Genomic DNA, 25,718 nt, shown 5'->3' with positions numbered 1-25,718 from the left:
TGCCCAAGTAGATGACTCACACATTCCTTGTGATTTGATTTATATACAAAAACACACACATCTGGGGAAGGCTGGCACGGGTTTACTAGCTATGCCCCCTTCTGTCCAGACTATAATGTAGTTATCACTGCCAACAGAACCCTTTATCACCTACTTTAAGGCCCTTAACAAAGGGTGTCCAATCCTACTGTGTAATGTTACTATTAATCCAAATGGTATTCTGACCAAGAGCAAAGCTATTTAGGAGTGGCCTGCACATTGTCAACAAATAAATATGCAAGTACCCTAAGAGGTTAACTATCTCTAAACAGACTGGCCACAATCAAAAGGTAAACTAACTAATACAAGAACAAGACAATACTCAGTAAGTAATCAGTTACACCAGAGTTCAAAATCACAGGAAATGTTTAAAACAACATTGCAGGGCACTCTCAAATACATAAAGAAAACATCTAAGCTACACTTTACTATATTCCTATCTGAATCTAAAAAAGTTAATATGCCTTAAAAAAGCAAGTGCAGAAGGTGGTGGTGAGTGGATGTTGTTGTCAGGTCAAAAAAACAATGCAAATGGCCTGTTTCTCTCGCTCTCTCTCTCTCTCTCTCTCAGAGAGTTCCCAAACCAATATGAAATATCACTGCTGGGTTGGTTGGATGACATCACTTTTTTGTCACCTGAGTTTAGTTCCCAAGCTAAAAACCAACCCACTGCAGCTGGTAGCATTTAACATCTCTCTGTGAAAATACATAGCCTTCAGATGCTTGCAGATCCTGGAAGCCATTAAACAATAAAACACCTCTACATCTCAAAACCAGCAATTACCTCCCGTTCAAGACAATACAAAAAACTTCCAGCTCTAGACACTGTGTCTGCTACTGCACCGAAACTGAGAGACAACATCTTTTGTTTATGGCCCAGCTATAAATTAACAACCTCTTGTAGGTTAATTTCATGTTAAAAAATATATATATATATATATATATATATATATTAACTGTTACAATAGTGCATAAAAATATCTCTTCAGCACACATCTATTCAATCTGACATGCAGTTCTGATGTAGTGGTAATACAATCAATTGCATCCTGCTGATATTCACAAATTACATAGCTGGGCTGGCAGCATCTCCTGTTACATTTCTATATAAATAATATTAATATTCAGAAATGACATATACTTATTTACAAAATTCCAGCAAGCTGGCCTGGCAGTATTTTCCCTTTGTTATATACCAAATACTTAAAAGCCAGTTTTTCAACCTTCATCCTTTTCAAGCAAAGTAAAAATGGTGGTATATTACACTCAAAGTAAAAAGGACTCCAAGGAATCCTTAATATGTGACTATCTTTGCAAACATATTTAATTGATTTTGGATACTGCATTTAGAACAATTAAAATGAAGGCAGACGTTATACATTAACCTCCAAAAGTCCAATATTATATAGAAAAAAATATTTTAACCATGACTGTCTCTTTGTAACAGGGTTAAGCACTGACATATATGTATCTATGTTACATCAATGACTGTTAGATGGAATACTTTCTGTAAGAGCACAGTGACTAAGTGAATAAATCTTCCAGGTATAGCTTGTGGTAAATGTCCTCCTCAGCACACGATGTGAATATCAAGAATACATTTCCCTGGCTGCATTTCTGATACATACACATCTAACTTCATTCTGTTATAAATGTATTTTCTGTGTCTTTGTTAGTTTGTCAACTGCCCATATTATTGGGCAGGAAAAGATTGAACTGGGAATATCAAAGTGCACAACATCAAACAGAATGTAGGATCTATTGTGTGAACTAGCAGAAGAGAGTGGGAATTGGCCCTTTCCCCACTACAATGCAGTCTTTGATCTGATATATTTATTTAGCAGTGGGGGGGGGGGGTAAGACATTTTAGTGTGCCTTTTTCTGGTTTTGATGTTATGCATTTTGATATTTCAGGCAGGATGTTTAGCCGGTTGATTTTATTGTGTTTTCGATTATATGAACTAGATCTTGTATTTTCTACATGATTTGTGATATACAAAGTGTTTCTGCCTTCTTTTCCCCTTAACCTATTACTGGCATTATATTAGCTGCATACCTCTGAACTTTCTACAGTAGTGCAGAATATTTCTATATAACAAGGAAAATACAATGGAAAAAAAACTATAATATACAATAATTTATTTACCTGGAGGAAGAGGTACACACATTCCACTTGTAGCTTGTAAGATGTGGCACATTATGTGAAACACTGCATATTCAGAAGAACTTCCCCTCTCCTTGCTGTATTAGCAAAAACATTTAAAGCTCATTAATGCTAAAACAAAGAAATACATTTTAGACAGAATAATTAACTACATTCAAAATACTCTTCTAAAAGACAGAAACCTTTACTCACACATGGTTGTTTCTGTTTCTAAGTATCAACTTACTTAGCATGCCCTAGTTACAGTTTTCTGGCACAAAAAGAAAACAAATACAGACTTTAAGGATGACATAATGTCAGATATTAAGGAAGTTCACAAATAACTCTTGGAAGGCAGGCATCAATAAAAGAAAGATAGGTCATGGCCGAAAAGGGTCTGTGGAGCAGTTCATTAACCCAGTTAAGAAATACTGCATAAACATATAAATAATAAAGTACACTGCTGAACATCCTCCATTTTGCTGTTTTTACACACCATTACACAAAGCTTGTTTCCTGTATCTTTACTGGCAGTTCTTGTGGAATTGCATTACATTAGTGTGATAAGAGAAACAGCCATGCTAGGAGGTAATAATGTTAGAGTAGCACCTTACAAACCACACACTGTATCAGAGCAGGATAAACACCACCATATTTGAATAGGTATGAGGCCAGACATCCCAACTGTGACTGATTTACAGGGATGTCCTTCATTTGTCAAAAAATGTTACCTGTGCCCCACTGACTCCCTGCGAAATGTACTAACAGCAGGCAGAAAGGTGGGGAATCCCACGTAATGGTGACCGTCAATAAGTTAAAGTACACACTACTTGCATGTCAGAAATGGTGTAGTAATACATATGCTCAAAATACCCCACAGTCACAACTGCAGAATATCTGAAATATATCACGGGTGTATCCCACTGATATGTGCCATTCCCTGAGGCTGCTCAAATATATACCCGAGAGTATCTGAGGCCTGCAAGTGTCAGAAACACACAGGCATATCAGCCTGTCTGCTGTTACACACTCTGCGAATAGCTGTAGAATTGCTTCCACAAGCACACCCTCATGTAGGAGTACAACCCAGAAATATCAAAGGATGTAGCCATCTAACAAACTAAGGACACTATATCAATTTACAAGCACTGCATGTGCCTGATATTCATAACTGTTAGTACAAAGTACAAGGCCCTACTACTGCTCAGCAGCAAAATAAGATACCCTTGTAAGTGCCAAACCCCAGACCTTGGCCTCACCAGACTGCATGCAGTGCCACCAAACATATAAGAAATTGCTGCTGAAAGAAATATATCATGCATTACAAGGAGTGAATGTAAAGGCAAAATAGTGAAGCCATAGCAACACATTGCAAGAGCTACTGCTGTATACCGGTTAATCCACGTGTCCCACAGGACAGTACATACTCCCATGTAATACAATGTAGGTTGTACAGCAATGGATATTTAGAAGTATGTTAGTGTGTATATGTGTATGTATACATATATATATATATATATATAGAGAGAGAGAGGTAAGTATAAATAGATAGATAGAATATGTATATACATATAGATGTAATAGACACATACATATCTAGATATATATATAGATACATACACATATACAGACAGATATGAACGTCTACAGATATGTATGTATATGAATATATCTATATATAGATATATATGGATGGATATATATATATATATATATATATATATATATATATATATATATATATATATATATAGATATAGAGTGAGAGAGGCACATGGGGGCAGATGTATTGCAACAGGTGCCTGGTGACAAAGGCATGGACTGAACACCAGTGTGGATACTGGAGTACCATACCCCATTCCAAAACACTTTAACCACTAACTACCACATAGGTGGTTGCCTGCCTACTACTGGAGATGTCAGAAGGGAACATGGGAAACAAGTGTACAATAGCCTCCCCTTTGATATTCACAGTGGCACACTAGTCTTGTAATCCCTGTATATGGTACGTGTCATCACAAATGGTGTGTCAGCTAGGGAAATGTAGGTCAGTGTACCCCTCTACACCTCACAATGTCCTACACGGTATGTACCTCCCATGACAACTACAGCAAGGGAAAAGGCCACAGACATACCTAACAAAGAGTGATAATGCCCTCAAACACATTCTCTATGCAGAGTGACTGACAAAACCACAGATAGAGTGCCTTTCATACGACCTACACAGAGGTTACCACTGCTGGATATACAGAGTTATGTCACACCCATACCAGTTGTCCAACCACCATGGTAACACCTCACAATCTGTCCAGCCTAAATGACCTATGGCCGTCATCCTTGTCACTGCAGTAAACAGCACATGCTGGAGGTACAGGTTCCTCTCCACAAATAAGTCATACCCTGGACTAAACCACCCAGCATTAACAAGCAAGGCTCCTTATTAGTAGATGTCAGACATACCCCTGACGAATGTTATGGAGATAGGTAATATGCTGTATGAGTCACCCCTGTGTAACTGTTTGACAGGAGCAAGTACAATCACATTACAAGTGTCCCAAGCGGCAGGGTAGCATAAGGCTATGCTGCCGTAGGCCCAGGGCCAATAGCATAGTACCTACCTATGACACAATGCACACACACACATGTACTCATTGCAATACCAACTATGTGAGGTGGAATGAATGTGACATTGACTGTGTGCAAGGTCTGTAATGGTGTGATTGCTCAGCATGACTTTGTGTCTGTCATGGTAGTGTGTGTCCTCGGTGTGAGGCCAGAGAAGGATGTGTCAAGTTATTGGGATACAAACATACTACATTGCCATATGTTGTGCTGTAGTTCACTGTGTATGACTGCGGTGTAGGTAGGGGTATGGCAGCAAAGACTAGGGTGGATTACCAGTGAAACTGTAAATGTGCATTGCATGGGATGACAATATTCTCCATCCATTAGCTTGATACATACCCCCAGTGTGAGGTTGTGCATTGTACCTCAAACAGTGTGCCGAGTGCTGGTGTATACTAGTTTGTTGTATGGAGTGTGCCAGGCACTGTCACACAGTTGTTGGCTGAGCACTGATATGTGGTAATTTACATGTGTATCCCCTGATAGACAGACAGATGCTATATATGGCAGTTCAGTGATATCAGTACAGTAGAGTATTACGTGTGCCATATTACTTGCTCACATATTTTTATTTTCCTTCCAGGGCGATAGTGCATCAGCGCAACCCCTGTTATTCAGCTGCAGAGGATGAGGAGATACACCAGAGCCTGGTGTGGGATTTTTCCACACTGTTTTCCAGGACCAGCCAGAACCAGCAGGAGAGGGCTGCACTGTGGCAAGACCTTGTCCGTCGGGTAAATGACATAGGCATGCATAACTGGACATATGAGCAGGTACGCCATCACTGCAGTGATTTAATTAGAAATGTCCGTCAGTGTGCGTCTGATATCCACAGACAACAGCTTGCCACAGGTGGTGGGGTACCTATCCACTCCCCCCCTCACCACAGTGGAGGAGCTCCCCCTAAGTGTTGTGGCTCTAGGCCAACAACAACAACATCCACAGACATGTGTCATGATGGAGGCTGGAGCCACCCAGCATGTGGACATGGAGTGTGCAGGTAACATGCCATATCTGTAGTTGACTGTTCTCTGCAATGGTAGTTCATGCATGTGTGAGATGTGTACTGTGTGTGTAGCTGTTATCCTGCCTATTCTTGTGCAAGATTGATATTCTGAATATCATCAGTACACCTGTGAAAGCCAACTGTTGTACTACTGTACTGTATCATACTCACAGTATCAATGGCAAAGTTGTGGCCACTGACAATAACTCTCTTATTTGTGCAGGTCCCTCTTGAGTAACAGCAAGGCAGCCAATCCATGCTGGTGAGTGTGTAATAACAATACTATTAATACTAATAATAATATTAATACTTATAATACCCTCAAACAGTATTATGTATGTGTTGGATTGCAGGTGTGTGTGTGTTTGTATCTGCTGTACTGAGGAGTGTGCATGTGTGCCTATGTGCATGTGTGCATGTGCCTGTGTGCATGTGTGTGTGCATGTGTGCATGTGCCCGTGCACATGTGTGCATGTGCATGTATGCATGTGCCCGTGTGCATGTGTGCATGTGCCCGTGTGCATGTGTGCATGTACCCGTGTGCATGTGTGCATGTGCCCGTGTGCATCTGTGGTAACATTGTGTACACATTGTAAACTGTGTTTCCTGTCTTCCTCTCATAGGTTCTGGTGTTGCTCTGTTGGCGTGCAGCAGGGAACCTGAAGCCACTGCTGGGGATAGTGATAATGATGATACATGTGTAATGGCACAGGGAGGTATGACAGGGTCTGTTGTTGGTCAGCCAATCGACAGTATACAGCAGTCAACCCCATCAATGTGCACAGTCATCCTGCTGATACATCCATTGTCACCAATGTCCTTAGCTGAGGGACAGCATACAGTGGGCATTGACCAGAGTAATGTGGTATCAGTGGCACATGCATCCCCTCACAGCAGCCATGGCCAGAGTCTTGACATGGTACCACACAGGCAGATGTCCAGGGATTCTCGTGGGAGCATCCGTGGTCGTACTGCCCCTGTCAGACGTGCCCACAGAGGTCTTTCAACCTCAGCTATGTTCCGGGCTGTAATGCAGGCACAGGCACGTATGGAACGGTACACCAGACAGGGTCTGAGGAAGCTTAGAGCACATCACACTGCTATGAATGACACTATGCATGACGTTGCGGCTGCCATCCGTACTGTCGGCGAGGTCATTGACAGACGTTGGGGGGACACACTAGATCTGTTCCACAACTACATGTCCATGAGCCAGGGCAATGCAGGACGGTTGAGGCGTCGACGTGGACGTATGCCAGCAACATCATCAGCTGGCAGTTGTTGCGGATGACAACAAACCCGCAGCCACTCCCATAGTGCCAGTACCAGCCCCAGCAATGCTGGGTCTGTGCTGTCATCAGACCATCCTAGAAGACCACGTGCACGTGGCTCAGGTCAGTCCCAGCAGGGACATGTGTCCAGTCATCAACCAACTGCTTCTGATGACAGTACTCAGTCTGGCTTAGTACCTGATACTGTCCGTAGCATCCCTGCCAGGCACAGGTACCGTGTCCATGGCCAGAGACAGTGATCATTATGACCTGGCAGGTACAGTCTGTGGCTGTCCACAAACACCCGTATATGGCAGCCATGTGGTGGAACTGTGTGCATGCATACACACATGCATAATGCTAACACCTAGGGCTAACACATACACACGCACACCACATCAACTTTGCCCCATTTTGTACTGTTGTCCCTCACTAACACACACATACATGTTGACTGGATGTGTCAATGGCAGACTCTGGCATACCAAGTACATACCCTGTGCATATGATGAAACTGTGCCACCTCCTGCTATCTGTAACATTGATGCAGGAACAGGATAGCATGGTGCTGATGCACAGGGTGACTACATAGCACTGTAGTAATATTATCATGTTGTTTACAGTACAGTGTAATGATATCATTGTGGGTATATCCCAGCATGCCTGATGCATTAACAGTATGATTGTCATTGTAGTGTTTTTATACACCAGTGTTAATTCCAAAAGTGTAATGTCTGCACATGTTTGCATTCTGGTGGTAAGGCTGAAAACACAAACCCACCTACATAGGTATCACAGGGGATAAGTAACTGGAAGTAATGATACTCAATGCCAGACATCTAAACCACAAGATGCATGCAGTCCAAACTCTACTCAGCATGGAGAATGTTGATATCTGTGCAGTAACAGAAACCTGGTTCAAGGCTCCCAAGAGCACCCTAGCACTACCAGGTTACACCTCATACCATGCTTTACAGCCCCATAACATGGAACTAACTACGAAAGGAGGGTGAGTATCAATAGTACCCACACCCCCAGGTTGGTGCCACAGCATGAAGCATCACAGACTATCCACGTGCAACTAACAGTGGGTAAAACTGCCTTCCAGTTCATAGCCTGCTACAGACCACCCTCCTAAACCCAGGAAACCCACTTGGCCTACTTAAGAACACATCTAAATATGAAGGTGTCTCCAAACAACATTATATTGGGCAACTTCATCTACCCACACATAGACTGGGAGCATTAATGTAGCTCCAACACCCTAGGCCAAAGGTTCCTAGAATTCATAAACTCAAATGCTATGGAACAACTTGTTACCACTCCCACAAGAGGGGAAAACATACTGCACCTGATCATCACCAACATGGGGACTCTATGCTCCAGACCAGAAGTGTATCCCTCACTGGTAAGATCAGACCATAGAGTAATCTCACTGTATAGTCACATACCAACCCCAGCCCCTGCCCAGAAAACCACAGTGAAAAAGTTGTCTAAAGCAAATTCCACACACCTCAAACTCGAGACAGAGGTGGAATCCTTCAAATCCCCTGGGCCTGTGGAAAATACGGCCCACACTGCTGAATCCTTTATAAACGCATTCTATGAACACCTTCAGGAATGCACAGATCATGTAATTCCAAACATAACCATGACCCAATCCTCCAAAGACAGGCGTCCTTTCTGGTGGACCCCAGCCACATAACAGAAAACAATAGAAGGAGGAAGCTACTACATGATCGAGCAATATTCCACAAAGGGAAGGCATCTCTGATCAGTATTTTGAAAACATTACGGGCACTCATAAAATCGTCTAAGGCCAGCTTCAAGAGAAATATTGCACAAAACACTAAGGATAATCACAAGGCTTTCTTTACTTATGTTAGGAATCTGGGTGGGAATTCCCAGATATGCTCAGAAGTTGTCCTAAATGAGAAAGAATACACCTAAGCCACACACATTGCCAACATCATTGCTGACAGGTTCATCACAAACATCTCACCCCCCTCCCCACCACAGGGGCAAATATATATCCCAGCAGAGTGATGCCCCCCTGACATCTGAGATGCTCTGTCGCCCTCTCCAAAGCAAAAACACAGCATCAATGGGAGCAGACAGTGTCCTAGGCTGCATCCTACATGAACTCCAAGAAGAACTAAACACAAACATAAAACTACTGTTCAATCCCAGCCTTACTACAGGATATGTACCCAAGGAGTGGCGTACAGCAACAGTGATCCCTCTCCACAAAGGTGGTGCCTCAACGGATCCTGGAAACTTATCACCCCATACGCCTGACTATCTTGGTCTGCAAAGCTATGGAAAGGATCATCATAGACCTCATAAATAAAGATATTGGGGACCTACAGACACTGGATCCTACCCAGTTTGGCTTTGTTGAGGGCACATCCTGCCTCTTAAACCTGGTCGATGTCTTTGAAACAGTCACCAAGGCCAGTGACGAGGGGAAGGTGTTCAACACAGCCTACTTGGACCTCGCAAAAGCCTTCAATACAATACCCCACTTGGGCATTATAGAGACGCTCACCAGCATAGCTATAAACCCCTATGTCACTAGATGGATTGCAAACTGGCTCATGGACAGAACACACATGGTCAGAATTGCTGGAGCCATGTCACACTCCAAACCGGTTACAAGTGGCATCCCACAGAGTTCAGTCCTGGGACCTCTCTTGTTAGGTATATATTTCGCAGAGGTACAGGTCAACACAGATGGACTGTGGCTGAGCAGGTTCGCAGATGACTGCAAACTGGGCTCCATAATCAACTCACCAGCCAACAGAAGCATCCTACAAAAGGGCCTCATAGAAACAGACAACTGGTGCCAGAGCCATGGCCTCAAGCTAAACGCCAAAACGTGTATAGTCATCCCCTTTGGCAAGAACAAACTGCCCACAAATTAACACATAGGTGGTAAGCCATTAATTACTGTACACATGATTAGGGACCTGGGGACCCGAGTTGATAGCAAACTCTCATTTGACAACAACATGGTTGTAGTGGTTACACAGACAGTTTATATAGGCCACCTAATCATGAAGGGATTCACAGCCAGATCACGGGAGGTCATCGTGCCTCTTTAGTCATCCCTCATCAGGCCCATAATTGAGTACAATGCCCCTTTTGTGGTGTACCTTACCAGAGACCTGACCTGCAGCAACTGGAAAGTCCACAAAAGTACCTCACCAAGGGGATCAAAGGGCTCCAACAGATGCCTGACATATAGAACCATGTCCAACCTGGAATTAATGGACCTGCTGCACCTCAGAAAATCCATATTCCATGGAGCTATGCGCTCGTGACACTTGCACTTCAGCACTTACATAAATAGGACATGCTGGAGGGACAAATTCATAACCCAGAGGCTCCCTTCACTCTGGAATAAAATCACAGTCCAGGTTAGGCAGAGTCCCTTAATGACTCTCTGCAAGAGAACTGTTGCTGAGTGGATGGGAGATTTTAGGTTTACCCCGGGTTTCACTTCTGTGTCACTGTTACACAGAGGCTGAGTATACTAACCTGGAAAAAAGCCATATGAAAATACATTTAAAATGGGTGGCGAAAGACAAACACAGTCTGGCTAAGCTTATAACTGCCCTAGGGCAGATGGCCTAGTATGAACCTATTAACCTATTACATGATGTATCCTCAACTGATACACAGATATAGGAAACCCAGTGTCAATGATATCCTTGAAGTACTACACTATACCAGTAGCCACTCTTACTGAGGCCCACACATCCCTGGGAAGAATACTGTTTGGCATATAGCAGTCTCACATACATGCCAACACACTAGCGATATGTTCATCCATGACTGGAAATGTATACAGTGGCCTACAATGCAGTCTGCACATGACACACATGACCACCAGAAGGGTATCATACAGATAGATACCTGTTGTCCAAGCCATGCTCTATTACTGTAATGCAACTGTAACTTTGTCATCAGCATGTACTTAACATAGTATTCCAGTAGTACCATGTAGGTGGCAGCACCCATCATGCAGAACGGGTAATGGTGTGTACATATGGACAAGTGTTTTCTTGTCTATCCTGTGATATTCACATTTCCAAAGGTATTGTGCAGTCCCTTGGTGTATCGCCTAAGCAAGAAGGTGTCTTTATGCATATCAGCAACAGTTGCCATGCACCTACACTGGATGTCCATTACTCACAGACTTTCCTGTGTCATAACATGTGTGACATATACTCCAAACATGAACCCTCACCCACATTAATATATCACAGCTTTCATGAGAGTGTGTCACCCAGTTGGCCTAGGACACAGATCACTGCAGTAGCCTGCATTGTCAACAACATACATGTATGGCGTACAGTCTGGGAATCTGCAGGACATGCTGGCACAGGTAACAACTATATTCATATGAGACGGGCTTCACACATAGGAACTATTGAAGGTCACAGGTACATATCTGTATGTGGCACACACATACCTGATGTGTGCATTGCAATTACTGTTATAATTATATGTCATACAATAATAAAAGCAAAACCCACCACACATTGACAAACTGTGTGACAAACACACACATGGCTTTTGTAGGATTCAAATCCCTACCTAACTATGTTCCGACACTTGAGAGAGACACATTATCACAGCGCACTATTCGCATTACTGGGTGGTTTCCCTTCTCCTGCTTTACTTATAGGGTGCTGACATCATCAGTCTTTACAAAGAGGAATGTACATCATGTAGTGTGTTATTCCGGTTGTCAAAAAGGACATTTCTTTCAAAGAGAATTGCACACATGCACACCCCCTGCCCCCCAACACACACACACACACACTGAGCATTTGCAGGATTCAAACCCCTACCTAACTATGTTATGACACTTGAGAGAAGACACATTAGCACAGTGCGCTATTCGCATTACTAGGTGGTTTCCCTTCTCCTGCTGTACTTATAGGGTGCTGACATCATCAGTCTTTACAAAGAGGAATGTACATCATGTAGTGTGTTATTCCAGTTGTCAAAAGGGACATTTCTTTCAAAGAGAATTGCACACCCGCTGCCCCCCGCAACACACACACACACTGAGCATTTGCAGGATTCAAACCCCTACCCAACTATGTTATGACACTTGAAAGAGAGACGCATTAGCACAGTGCGCTATTCACATTACTGGATGGTTTCCCTTCTCCTGCTGTACTTATAGGGTGCTGACATCATCAGTCTTTACAAAGAGGAATGTACATCATGTAGTGTGTTATTCCAGTTGTCAAAAGGAACATTTCTTTCAAAGAGAATTGCACACATGCACACCCCCCAACACACACACAGTGAACATTTGCAGGATTCAAATCCCTACCTAACTATGTTATGACACTTGAGAGAAGACGCATTAGCACAGCGCGCTATTCGTATTACTGGGTGGTTTCCCTTCTCCTGCTGTACTTATAGGGTGCCGACATCATCAATCTTTACAAAGAGGAATGTACATCATGTAGTGTGTTATTCCAGTTGTCAAAAGGGACATTTCTTTCAAAGAGAATTGCACACCCGCTGCCCCCCCCCCCAACACACATACACACACACTGAGCATTTGCAGGATTCAAACCCCTACCCAACTATGTTATGACACTTGAAAGAGAGATGCATTAGCACAGCGCGCTATTCACATTACTGGATGGTTTCCCTTCTCCTGCTGTACTTATAGGGTGCTGACATCATCAGTCTTTACAAAGAGGAATGTACATCATGTAGTGTGTTATTCCAGTTGTCAAAAGGGACATTTCTTTCAAAGAGAATTGCACACATGCACACCCCCTACCCCCCGAACACACACACACACACACACACACACACTGAGCATTTGCAGGATTCAAACCCCTATCTAACTATGTTATAACACTTGAGAGAAGACGCATTAGCGCAGCGCGCTATTCGCATTACTGGGTGGTTTCTCTTCTCCTGCTGTACTTATAGGGTGCTGACATCATCAGTCTTTACAAAGAGGAATGTACATCATGTAGTGTGTTATTCCAGTTGTCAAAAGGGACATTTCTTTCAAAGAGAATTGCACACATGCACACCCCTAACACACACACTGAACATTTGCAGGATTCAAACCCCTACCTAACTATGTTATGACACTTGCGAGAGATGCATTAGCACAGTGTGCTATTCGCATTACTGGGTGGTTTTCCTTCTCCTGCTGTACTTATAGGGTGCTGACATCATCAGTCTTTACAAAGAGGAATGTATATCATGTAGTGTGTTATTCCAGTTGTCAAAAGGGACATTTCTTTCAAAGAGAATTGCACACATGCACACCCCCTGCCCCCCCAACACACACACACTGAGCATTTGCAGGGTTCAAACCTCTACCTAACTATGTTATGACACTTGAGAGAAAACGCATTAGCACAGCGCGCTATTCGCATTACTGGGTGGTTTCCCTTCTCCTGCTGTACTTATAGGGTGCTGACATCATCAGTCTTTACAAAGAGGAATGTACATCATGTAGTGTGTTATTCCAGTTGTCAAAAGGGACATTTCTTTCAAAGAGAATTGCACACCCGCTGCCCCCCCAACACACACACACTGAGCATTTGCAGGATTCAAACCCCTACCCAACTATGTTATGACACTTGAAAGAGAGACGCATTAGCACAGCGCGCTATTCACACTACTGGATGGTTTCCCTTCTCCTGCTGTACTTATAGGGTGCTGACATCATCAGTCTTTACAAAGAGGAATGTACAACATGTAGTGTGTTATTCCAGTTGTCAAAAGGGACATTTCTTTCAAAGAGAAATGCACACATGCACACCCCCAACACACACACACTGAACATTTGCAGGATTCAAACCCCTACCTAACTATGTTATGACACTTGAGAGAGACGCATTAGCACAACGCGCTATTCACATTACTGGGTGGTTTCCCTTCTCCTGCTGTACTTATAGGGTGCCGACATCATCAGTCTTTACAGAGAGGAATGCACATCATGTAATGGGTTATTCCAGTTGTCAAAAGGGACATTTCTTTCAAAGAGAATTGCACACATGCACACCCTCCAACACGCACACACACTGAGCATTTTCAGGATTCAAACCCCTATCTATGTTATGACACTTGAGAGAGACGCATTAGCACAGCACGCTATTCGCATTACTGGGTGGCTTTTCTTCTCCTGCAGTATTTATAGGGTGCTGACATCAGTTTTTACAAAGAGATATGTACATCTATTACTATCCCTCAGTATGGGAGATAATATATATGCATTAACAGACGCCTAGTTCAGGGTCACATATTCACATCAGCACTGCCTGGTTATGTTTTATACCATGCTTCGTGAACACAGGACTTGTAACACACAACACAACCAGGAAGTGTATCCCATATCCATATGCTCTTCAGTTTTTCCCCTAGAACTGCTCTACTTTCAATCTAAACAGTCTATTCTCTATCTGAAAAGCCCAGCACTTGCAGCACTTGCTCCTAAAGCATTTTTACACAGGTAAAGCACTCTTAAACAAAAAGAAAGCACTACATCCACCTACAATCACCTTAAGTACCCATTTCCCTATAGGTACTTTCTGACTCAGTTACACAGCAATCCCTTACACTATTCTAGCATGTCAAAGGGTCAATTACTGGCGTCCTCTCCAATTCAGCTGGTGAATCTGGGAATCTTGAGGCAATGTTACAACTGCCTCATGTACACAGACAACCCTCTCCTCCTCCCAACAAATACAAATATATGTGAGAGATGCAACAATATAGTCACACTGGAGGCTGAGCTCTCTCGACTCAGTACTGGCAAAACCAGTCAGGAGGAGAAGGTAACCACACACACCACAAACCCAGTCTCACGTAGACCTATCACAACTGCAAACCAAACACATAAACACACAAAAACATACTCAGAGGCTCTAATTAAAAATCTACCAAAACAACAGAGGCCTCCAAAGCAGACATCCAAGCAACCACTACCTCAAAACATAGCACATGCAACACATAGTTCACAAAGTCAGTGTGCCAAACAGTCACAGCCCTTAAGGCCAAACAACATGCCTGATACACTTGTAATAGGTGACTCCATAGTCAGACACACTGACGTCCCGCTCACCAGACTGAACAAGGAAAAGGTTACAGTAAGCTGCCTGTCGGGCGCTAGAATCTGCCACATAACACAAGCACTCAGGTCACTCCAAAGCAAGTACAAATATGACTCAGTCATTGTCCGTGCCGGTGTGAATGACCTGAGACGTACCTCCCTGGACTACATGAAAAGAGACATAGAGGAGCTCTCTGATTATGTAGCCCAGGCCGGTATGACCCTAACCCTGAGCAGCATCTTACCCTCACCAAGAATGATGCCACAGTACAAAGACAAAATGATCAGCTTTAACAATTGGCTCAATTACTGGTGTCATTCTAAGGGGATCCAATGTCTGTCTGCTTGGGATGACATGCTTGACAAGCCACGCTGCTTCGCAAGGGATGGCTTGCACCTGTCACCCCTGGGCTTCCGGATATTGGCCAAGGCTCTTGACACCCCCATAGTGCCTTTGTTAGGCAAGGCTCAAAAGACAAACCCACCTCCCTAGAAAACACAAGTGGAAAAAAACTAAGGGTAATGCTGCTCAACGCCAGAAGTCTAAACCTCAAGATGCATGCTCTCAAAACCCTCCTCAGTATGGAGAACATCGATGTCTGTGCAGCGACTGAAACCTGGTTCAAGGCTCCTGAGAGCACCCCAGCACTAACAGGTTATACCTAATATCATGCTTTTCGGCCCCAAAACTTGGACCGAACCACAAAAGGAGGGGGAGTATCCATATTCATCAAAGATACCCACACCTCCAGGTTAGTGACAATGCACGAAGCATTGGAGACCATCCATGTGCAACTAACCGTAGACAAAACTGCCCTACAGTTTGTAGCATGCTACAGACCACCCTCTCAAACTCAGGAACCCCACTCAGTCTTCCTGAAGACACTGGAGAGTATGAATGTCTCTCCAAATACCATCATATTGGGAGACTTCAACTACCCAAACATAGACTGGGAGCATTACTCAAGCCCCAACACCCGAGCCCAAAGGTTCCTAGAATTCATAAACTCAAATGCGATGGAACAACTAGTCACCACTCCCACAAGAGGAGATAATATACTAGACCTGATCATCACAAACATGGGGACACAATGCTCCATACCGGAAGTATACCCCTCATTGGTGAGATCAGACCATAAATTAATCTCACTGGAAATCCACATCCCACCCCCTCCCCAGCACAAAAGACCACAGTGAAGAATTTCTCAAAAGCCGACTTCACACTTCTTAAGACTGAAGTGGTATCCTTCAAGGCCCCTGGGCCAGTGGAAACCACAGCCCACACCGCTGAATCCTTTATAAACGCTTTCTACGGACACCTTCAAGAATGCATGGATCATGCAATCCCAAATAAAACCAAGACCCATTCCCCTAAAGGCAGGCATCCTGTCTGGTGGACCCCAGCCATTGACAAGCTTTACAACAGGAGGAGGAAGCTACTACATGACAGAGCAAAATCCCCAAAAGGGAAGGCATCTCTGATCAGTACTAGCAAAAAACTATGATCACTCATAAAATCATCTAAGGCCAACTTTGAGATAAAAATCGCAAAAGACACTAAAGACAATCACAAGGCCTTCTTTAGTTATGTTAGAGACCTGGGTGGAAACTCCCAGATATTTATGTTAGAAACCTGGGTGGAAACTCCCAGATATGCTCAGAGTTAGTACAAAATGACAAAAAATTCACTGAACCCACAGACATTGCCAACATACTGGCAGACAGGTTCAGTGCAAATTTCTCCCCCCCCAAAAGGAGAAATATCTATCCCAGCAGAGTGTAGCCTCCCTGACATCTCAGATGCCCAGGTGAGAGCCGCCCTCTCCAAAGCTAATAACACAGCATCAATGGGACCAGACGGTGTCCTGGGTTGCATGCTACATGAACTCCAAGAGGAAGTAAACCTGCACATAAGGCTGCTGTTTAATCTTAGCCTTACTACAGGATATGTACCCAAAGAATGGCGTACAGCAACAGTGGTCCCACTCCACAAAGGAGGTGCTTCTATGGACCCTGGAAATTTCCGCCCCATAAGCTTGACGAGCCTGGTCTGCAAAGCTATGGAGAGGATCATTATGGAACTCATAAACAAAGACATTGGGGATTTACAGACACTGGATTCTACCCAATTCGGCTTTGTCAAGGGCAGATCCTGCCTTTTGAACCTGGTCAACTTTTTTGAAACAGTCACTAAGGCCATTGATGAGGGTAAGGCAGTTCACACAGCCTACCTTGATCTTGCAAAAGCCTTCAATCCAATACCCCACTCGGGCATCATAGACATGCTCACCAGCTTAAATGTAAACCCATATGTCATAAGATGGGTTGCAAACTGGCTCAAGGACAGAACCCACAAGGTCAGAATTGCTGGAGCCATGTCAGACTCTAAGCCAGTCACAAGCAGCGTCCCACAGGGCTCGGTCCTGGGACCCCTCTTGTTCGGCATTTATTTTTCCAAGGTGTAAGCAAACATAGGAGGATTGTGGCTGACAAAGTTCGCAGATGACTGCAAACTGGGTGCCATAATTGATACTCCAGCGGACACAAGCATCCTTCAGAAAGGCCTCGTAGAAACGGATAACTGGTGCCAGAGCCATGGCCTTAAACTGAACACCAAAAAAAGTATAGTCATACCCTTTGGGAAAAACAAAGTACCCACAAATTACCACATAGGTGGTAATCCATTAAGTATGGAAGAAGTAATCAGGGACCTAGGGACCCAAGTTGACAGTAACCTCTCATTTGACACTCACATTGCCAAGGTGGTTAGGAAGACCTTCTATATTACCCACCTTATCATGAAAGGATTCACATCTAGATCAAGAGAGGTCATCGTGCCCCTATACTCTTCCATTATCAGGCTCATAATTGAGTACAATGCCCCATTTGGGATGTACCTTAACCAACACCTGCAGCAGTTAGAAAGACCCCAAAAGTACCTCACCAAGAGGATCAAGGGTCTCAAACATATGTCATATGCTGCCCGGCTGAAGAAACTCCAGCTCTATTCAGTCGCATACCGCCTACTCAGAGGCGATCTATGCCTGATGTACAAGGCCATGTCCAATCCGGAATTAATGGACATGCTCCACCTCAGAAAATCCAAATCCACCAGAGCCACGAGAGCGGGAGATTTGAACCTCAACACAGAAATAAATAGGACGTGCTGGATGGACAGATTCATAACCCAGAGGCTCCCTACACTCTGGAACAGAATCCCAGTCCATATTAGGTTGAGCCCCTCACTGACTCTCTTCAAGAGAAATCTTGCCGAGTGGATGGGAGTTCGTAGGTTTACCCCGGGGGTGATCTCTGTGTCACTATTAGACAGAGGCACAGTAAACTAAACCCTAAATGGGCATAGTATTCTCATTCCAAGGGGTGGCGAAAGCCACACACACTCTGGCTAGGCTTATAAATGCCCTAGGGCAGATAGCCTAGTATGAACCTATGAACCTATATACATCACAGATACACACACCTCTGGGTTGTTACCACTGCACTAAGCATGACAGGCCATACATATACAACTACCATTGTGCAAAACTGCCTTTTGGTTTGGTGTGTAGTTCAGACCACCCCCTCCCATATCCAGGAACCACACTTGGCTTTCCTGGGAACAGTGTGGGATATGAAGGTGTTCACATATGCCATTACAGTGGTTAACTTCAGGTACAGGAATATCGACTGGGGGAACTACTCAGGCCTCAACAACATCACCCTACAGCCACTACAATTTGTGAATCCATGTGCTATGGCATAACCAGTTACCACAGCCACAAGGGGGAATACATATTGGACCTGATCATCACCGACATGGGGACTCTATGTTCCACACCAGAGGTAGACCACCATTATTAAGATATGACCATAACCAACTTTCCCTGGACGTCCATATCTGATCCCCACCCCCAGGCAAGGAAATCACTGCTAACAAAGTATTTCTCAAAAGCAGACTTTGCACTTGTGAAGACTGGAGTGGAATACTTCAAAGGCCCTGTGCTGGAGGATTATACAGCGCAATATGCAGAATCCTTTACTAATGCATTCTATGAGCACCTGCAGGTTTTCATTGATCATGCTATCCCAAATAAAACCAAGACTCCTCCACAACAAGAGACCTTGTCTGGTTGACACCAGCCATACATAAGCTGTACAACAGAAGGAGTGAGCTAATACATAACAGAGCAATATCCCACAGAGGGAGGACATCTCTGAACAGTATTGGCAGGACACTTCAATCCCTCAAAATCATCACTTGCAAGTTTTGACAGTGAAATTGCCCAGACACTACAGATAAGGCTCCCCTCAGTCTGGAATTGAATCCCAATTAATGTTAGACATAGACCCTCGCCAACCCTCTTCCAGCAAACTCCAGCCACATGGCTGTCACATTGCAAATTCAACCCCTGGGATCTTCACTGTGTTCCTGCTTGATGGAGGCACAGCAAACTAGCCTTAAATGGTACCTTCTGTGACCTACTTTACAGAGGCACAGTAGGCTACTGTACTGGGGAGGCAGACACCAAATACACCCTGGCTAGGCTTATGTATTCCCTAGGGCAAACAGCCTAGTATCGACCTCTGCACCTATATGTTTGTTTGGGATGCACAATATTTGTTGCTGATAAACTGTTTGCAGGTCTTTATTGCCATAGCTTTCCCTGTTTCTATGAACAACTTGTGTATCTGTGGAAGATGTTTGATCATGGCAGGGTTCCAGTATATTACTTATGTCTCTGTTGTCATTTAACTGTGTGCCCTGGGCAGATTGCTGTATTGTGGGAGGTTCCTGGCTTAACGCATACAAATGCCAGATATGTGTGTCCGACTGCTATACTGAGACATGGCCTAAGTGTGTGAGTATGCCTAGTTCAGGCTTTCCATGGTTTGTTGCCTGACATATGTCTCATTTATCAAAGTGTGTGAGCATGCCCAGTGTGACCTTTTCATATGTTGAGATCTGAGGTCCACTACATTTGTGGTTGTGTGTGAACTTGAACAATATTTGTCATTTATAGTGTGTGTGTTGGAAATCATGTTGTGTTCTTACTGCCCATCTGCTTTGAGTCTGAACCCAACAGAGATTATGCTGTGCCTGCAGGGTTTCCATGGGACAGTTTGCATACACTTAACATTCTTTCATACTGACCAAACACTGTAATATTGTCATAGTGTAGTGGTTCAGTCCTTTCACTCTGGTGCACAGTATCCTGGGTTTGAGTCCCATCACTGCTTTATATATTCATACTGTGCACACCAGACTAAGGTATGACCATGTTGCATTTTGTTCAGCTATGGCCTACTTAAACCAGGCTTGTCCGACATTACTAGTGTATTCCACAACTTGGGAGAACATTGAGAAACACTAGGCTAAGTGCCCTACGGCATTTCTAATCCTAGTCAGAGTGTGTTTGTCCTTCAACACACATTTTAACTGGAGTTTGCCATGACATTTTTCAAGATTAGTAAACTGTGCCTCTGTCTAACTGTGACATAAAAGTGATACCCAGGGTAAACCTACAATCTGCCATACACTCATCAAGATTCCTCTTGAAGAGAGTCAATGAGGGACTCTCTGGCTAACTTGGACTGTGAATTTACTCAAGAATGGAGGGATCTTCTGGGTTATGGATCAATCACTACAGCATGTCCTAATTATTTCAGTGCTGAGGTTCAGGTCTCTCATGTGCATAGCTCAATGGGATTCAGATTTTACAAGGTGCAGCATGTGCATTGATTCCATGTTGGACATGGCTACATACATCAGGCACAGTTCACCTCTGGGGCAGGCAGTATGCCACTGTGTGGAGCTGCAGTTTGTTTAATCAGGCAGATTTGTGGTCTTTCCAGTTGCTGGAGGTGTCTGCTAAGGTACATCCCACAAGGGGCATTGTACTCAATTGCGAGCCTAATGAAGGATGACTGAACTGGCACGATGACCTCCCCTGATATAGATGTGATTACCTTCATGATTAGGTGGGTATATGAAATGCTTTTATAACCACTACAGCCACATGGTTGTCAAATGCGAGATTTCTATCAACTTGTGCCCCCAGGTCTCTTATTACTTCTTTTGTACTTAATGGGTTACCACCTATGTGGTAATTGGTGGCCACTTACTGTTTTTCCAAAGGGGATGACTATACACTTTTTTGTGTTTAGCTTGTTTCTATGAGGCCCTTTTGTAGGATGCTTGAGTCAACTGGAGGGTCAGATATGGCGCCCAGTTTGTAGTCATCTGCAAACTTGTTCAGACACAGTCCTTCCATGTTGGCCTGTACCTCCGAGAATTAACAAGGGGGGTTCCCAGGACAGAGCCTTGTGGGATGCCAGTTGTAGCTGGTTTGGACTCTGACATGGCTCCAGCATTTCTGACCATGTCAGTTCTGTCCTTGAGCCAGTTTGCAACCCATCTAGTGACATAGGGGTTTATATTTAAGCTGGTGAGCTTATCTATAATGCCCACGTGGGGTATTGTATGAAAGGCTTTTGCAAGGTCCAGGTAGGCTGTGTGGACCACCTTCCCCTCATCAATGGCCTTGGTGACTGTTTCAAATGACTCAACCAGGATTAAGGGGCAGGATCTGCCCTTAAGAAAGCCACATTGGGTAGGGTCCAGTGTCTGTAGGTCCCCAATATCTTTATTTCTGAGGTCCATGATGATCCTTTCCATAGCTTTGCAGACCATGCTAGTCAGGATTCTGGGGTGATAGTTTGCATGATCCATTCAGGCACCACCTTTGTGGAGAGGGACCACTGTTGCTGTACACTGCTGTTTGGGTACATATCCTGTGGTAAGCCTGAGATTGAGCAGTGGTTTTATTTGGTGTTCAATTCTTCTTGGACTTCATGTTGGATGCAGCCCGGGACACCATCTGGTCCCATTGATGCTTTGTGTTTTGCTTTAGGGACGCTGGCTGTTACCTGAGAATCTGCGATGTCAGGGGGCCAGCACTCTGCTGGGATAGATATTTGGCCTTTTGGTGGTGGGGGGGGGGGGAGTTTGCACTGAACCTGTCAGGTCGGATGTTGGCAATGTCTGTGGGTTTGGTGTATTGTTTGTCATTTTGGACTAATTCTGAGCATATCTGGGAATTCCCACCCAGGTTCCTACCATCAGTAAAAAAAGCCTTGTGATTATCCTTAGTGTCCTGCACAATTTTTATCTCGTAGCTGGCCTTAGAGGATTTTGTGTGTGGCCATAGTTATTTGTCATAATACTGATCAGTGATGCCTTCCCTTTTTGGGTTTTGCTTTATCATGTAGTAGCTTCCTCCTTCTCTTGCATGGTTTGTTAATGGCTGGGGTCCACCAGACAGGATGCTTGCCTTTGGAGGATTGGGTCTTGGTTTTATTTGGGATTGCATAGTCCATGCATTCCTGGAGGTGTTCATAGAATGCATCCATAAAGGGTTCTGAGGTCTGGGCCATATTTTCCACAGGCACAAGAGCTTTAATGGATTCCACCTCAGTTTGGAGGAGTGCATAATTTGCTTTACACATGTTATTCATTGTGGTTTTCTGGCCAGGGACTGGGGTCAGGATGTGAATATCCAGTGAGATTACTGTATGGTTTGATCTTACCAGTGAGGGATACACGTCTCGTTTTGGCCACAGAGTCCCCATGTTGGTGATTATCAGGTCCAGTATGTTTACCCCTCTTGTGGGAGTGGTGACAAGTTGTTCCATAGCATTTCAGTTTATGAAATCAGGAACCTTTGGCCTAGGGTATTGGTGATAGAATAATGCTCCCAGTTTATGTTTGGATAGTTGCAGTCGCCCAATATAATGTTATTTGGAGAGACCTTCATATTTTCATGTGTTCTCAAGTAGGCCAAGTGGGGTTCCTGGATTTAGGAGGGTGGTCTGTAGCAGGCTACGAACTGGGAGGCAGTTTTAGCCACTGTTACTTGCATGTGGATAGTCTGTGCTGCTTCATGCTGTGACAGCAACATGGGGGTGTGGGTATCCTGGACAATTACTGATACTCACCCTCCTTTTGTAGTTTGTCCCATGTTTTGGGGCTGTAAAGCATGGTATGAGGTGTAACCTGGTAGTGCTAGGGTGCTCTTGGGAGCCTTGAACCAGGTTTCTGTTACTGCACAGATATCAACATTCTTCACGCTGAGGAGAGTTTGGACTGCATGCATCTTGCAGTTTAGACTTCTGGCATTGGGTAGCATTACTTCTAGTTTCGTATCACTTGTGATACCTATGGAGGTGGGTTTGTGTTTTGAGCCTTACCTATTCAAGGCACTATGGGGGTGACAACAGCCTTTGCCAGTATCCAAAAGGCCAGGGGTGATAGGTGCAAGCCATCCATAGCAGAGCATCGTGTCTTGCTCAGCATGTCATCCCAGGCTGACAGGCATTGGATCCCCTTTGACTAACAACAATACTTACGCCAATTGTTGTAATTGATCATCTTGTCTTCATATTGTGGCATCATGCTTGGTGAAGGTAGGATGTTACTCATGGGTCATCAAGTTTGCATATACTACATGGTGTTACATTGCTTAACACATGGCAATCATGCCTCAGGTGGTGCTGCAGGGCTGCCTACGTTGGATGCACATACTACACTCCCTGTACATGTTTGAAAGCAGGTTGTAGCAACTTAGGCATCCCTTTTACTATATATGTGAGTCAGGGAGAGGTATCATTTCCAGGGTTCCTACTGAGCCAGTGTATGTGCTATGCACTGCCTCTTTGTCAAGGCCAAGGAATACTGGGCACACCTCCTTCTGCCTACTGGGGCAGGCTCAGGTTGTTCCTCCTCCGAGTCACGCTCTGCCTGTGATGGCCTTGGTAATGGTGGGGGGCTGTTTGGGCCGAGCCTATGCTGGTCCTGCTGCAGCTGTTTTCACAGAATCATATTATGTAGCATAGCACATACCATGACAATTTGGGTACATGTAGTTGGTGAGTACTGCAAGGCTCCACCAGATGTGTCCAGGCACCGGAACCGTGACGTGAGCAGCCCAAACACACGCTCTATTACATTACGTGTTTGTGCGTGTGCTTCATTATGGCATTCCTGTTCAGGTGTGTGTGCGTTTCTGATGGGTGTCATCAGCCACGGCTCCAGTGCATAGCCAGCATCCCTCAATAGGTGACCATGTGGGATGTCCCCATTGGCAAATGTCTGGTACAGCTGCGTCAGATGCCAGATATGGGAATCATGGTAGCTTCCAGGGCAGCCAGCACACACATTCATTATTATGCCCTGGGCATCACACACAACCTGGCAGTTGATGGAGGGGAAGCCCTTGCGGTTAATGTAGGCCCTACCCCACTCACCGGCTGGTGCTTTGATGCGTATATGCGTGCAGTCTATTGCACCCACTACCTCAGGGTATTCCGCTATTTGCTGGAAGAGACGCATATTGCTGGCCAATACCTCACGGGAAATGGGGAAATATACATGATCACCGACATGTGCTGACATGGCATCCAGGAACTGGTGCAGTACCCTGGATGCTGATGCCTGTGATATCCCCATCATATCACCAGTTGGTCTCTGGAAGGTACCTGTTGCTAGTATTCTTAGGCCAACACATACCTTGGTTTCCACTGGGATGGGTTCCCCTCTGTTGGTTCTGTGTATGAGGCGTGGCCTGCACAGCTCAACAATTTGCTGCAGGAGGTCTCTGTCCACTCTATAGCACTCCACTATCTCCAGCTCATGTAACCCCTGGTAGGTGACCCTGGGCCTGTACACTCTTCTCCGTCTCCTCACTCTGGGTTGGCCGGCAGCATTTGCATTGTCACCACCCTCAGCATGTTGCATATGTCGCCTTATAAAAGCTATGGCAGCCCCTAGCATTTTTTGTCTGAGTGAAGCTTTTTCAGTTTTCACTTCTAGTAGCTTACTCCAATGTTTCAGTGTCTCTTGAGAGACACATACTGCACTGTTGTTTGCAGAGTTTTCAGTGCTGCGCTGGGCTACTGTTCTGCCTGTGTAATTGCCTGATTCTGGTTGTTTTCACCTGCTAGCTCTGCTAGTATTCCCTGGTAGCTTCCTACAATTTGTTGTGCTTCCTTTTTCCTGTCTGTTTCCTCAGAGGGGAGTGACACGCATACAGGGGCACACATGCGCACAGCAGCTAACACGCGCGCACACATGCTTAGATGGACTACAACTTGCTTATTCGTGTTAAAACGCACGCACAGTAGAGCAAACACACTTACAAGTGTTTAAACAGGCTTCTACATGCTTACTCCGGCGTAAACGCGTGCACTCACGCTTACACGCGCACTCCATCTTACTCGGGCTTCCCAGCGCGCACATGCACGCTCGTCAAGAAACTTTGGTGTTATCCACAGTGTACACCTTCCATTTCTTGGCTTTCCCATGACTACCTGTTGACACACCTCTTTCCATGATGTCTAACTGACAGCTTTCACATCCCACTCTGCTCCAATGAGCTTCATTTCTTTCATACATACCCCCCCTGTGATGTCACCTATCTCCTACTCTGTTACTCCCCCTTATCCTACTCCTACACTCCAGGGAATGTGCTC

At 44.5% G+C, this 25,718-nt stretch overlaps 1 protein-coding gene across 1 annotated transcript in view; it reads right to left on the bottom strand.

Moving 5' to 3' along the window:
• LOC122815037 (gamma-secretase activating protein) overlaps nucleotides 1–25,718 on the bottom strand; it is a 1,452,063-nt gene that overhangs the window by 418,981 nt on the left and 1,007,364 nt on the right. The window contains exon 17 of the mRNA XM_044087286.1: nucleotides 2,186–2,280. Within this exon, the coding sequence (XP_043943221.1) occupies nucleotides 2,186–2,280 (95 nt within the window). The remainder of the gene's footprint in view (nucleotides 1–2,185; nucleotides 2,281–25,718) is intronic.

The sequence above is a fragment of the Protopterus annectens genome, chromosome 11.part0, assembly GCF_019279795.1.
Source record: "Protopterus annectens isolate FY-2018-M chromosome 11.part0, PAN1.0, whole genome shotgun sequence".
NCBI lineage: Eukaryota > Metazoa > Chordata > Ceratodontiformes > Protopteridae > Protopterus > Protopterus annectens.
Note: the sequence above shows the minus strand (reverse complement) of the source record. Positions and strands in the feature narration are given on the sequence as shown.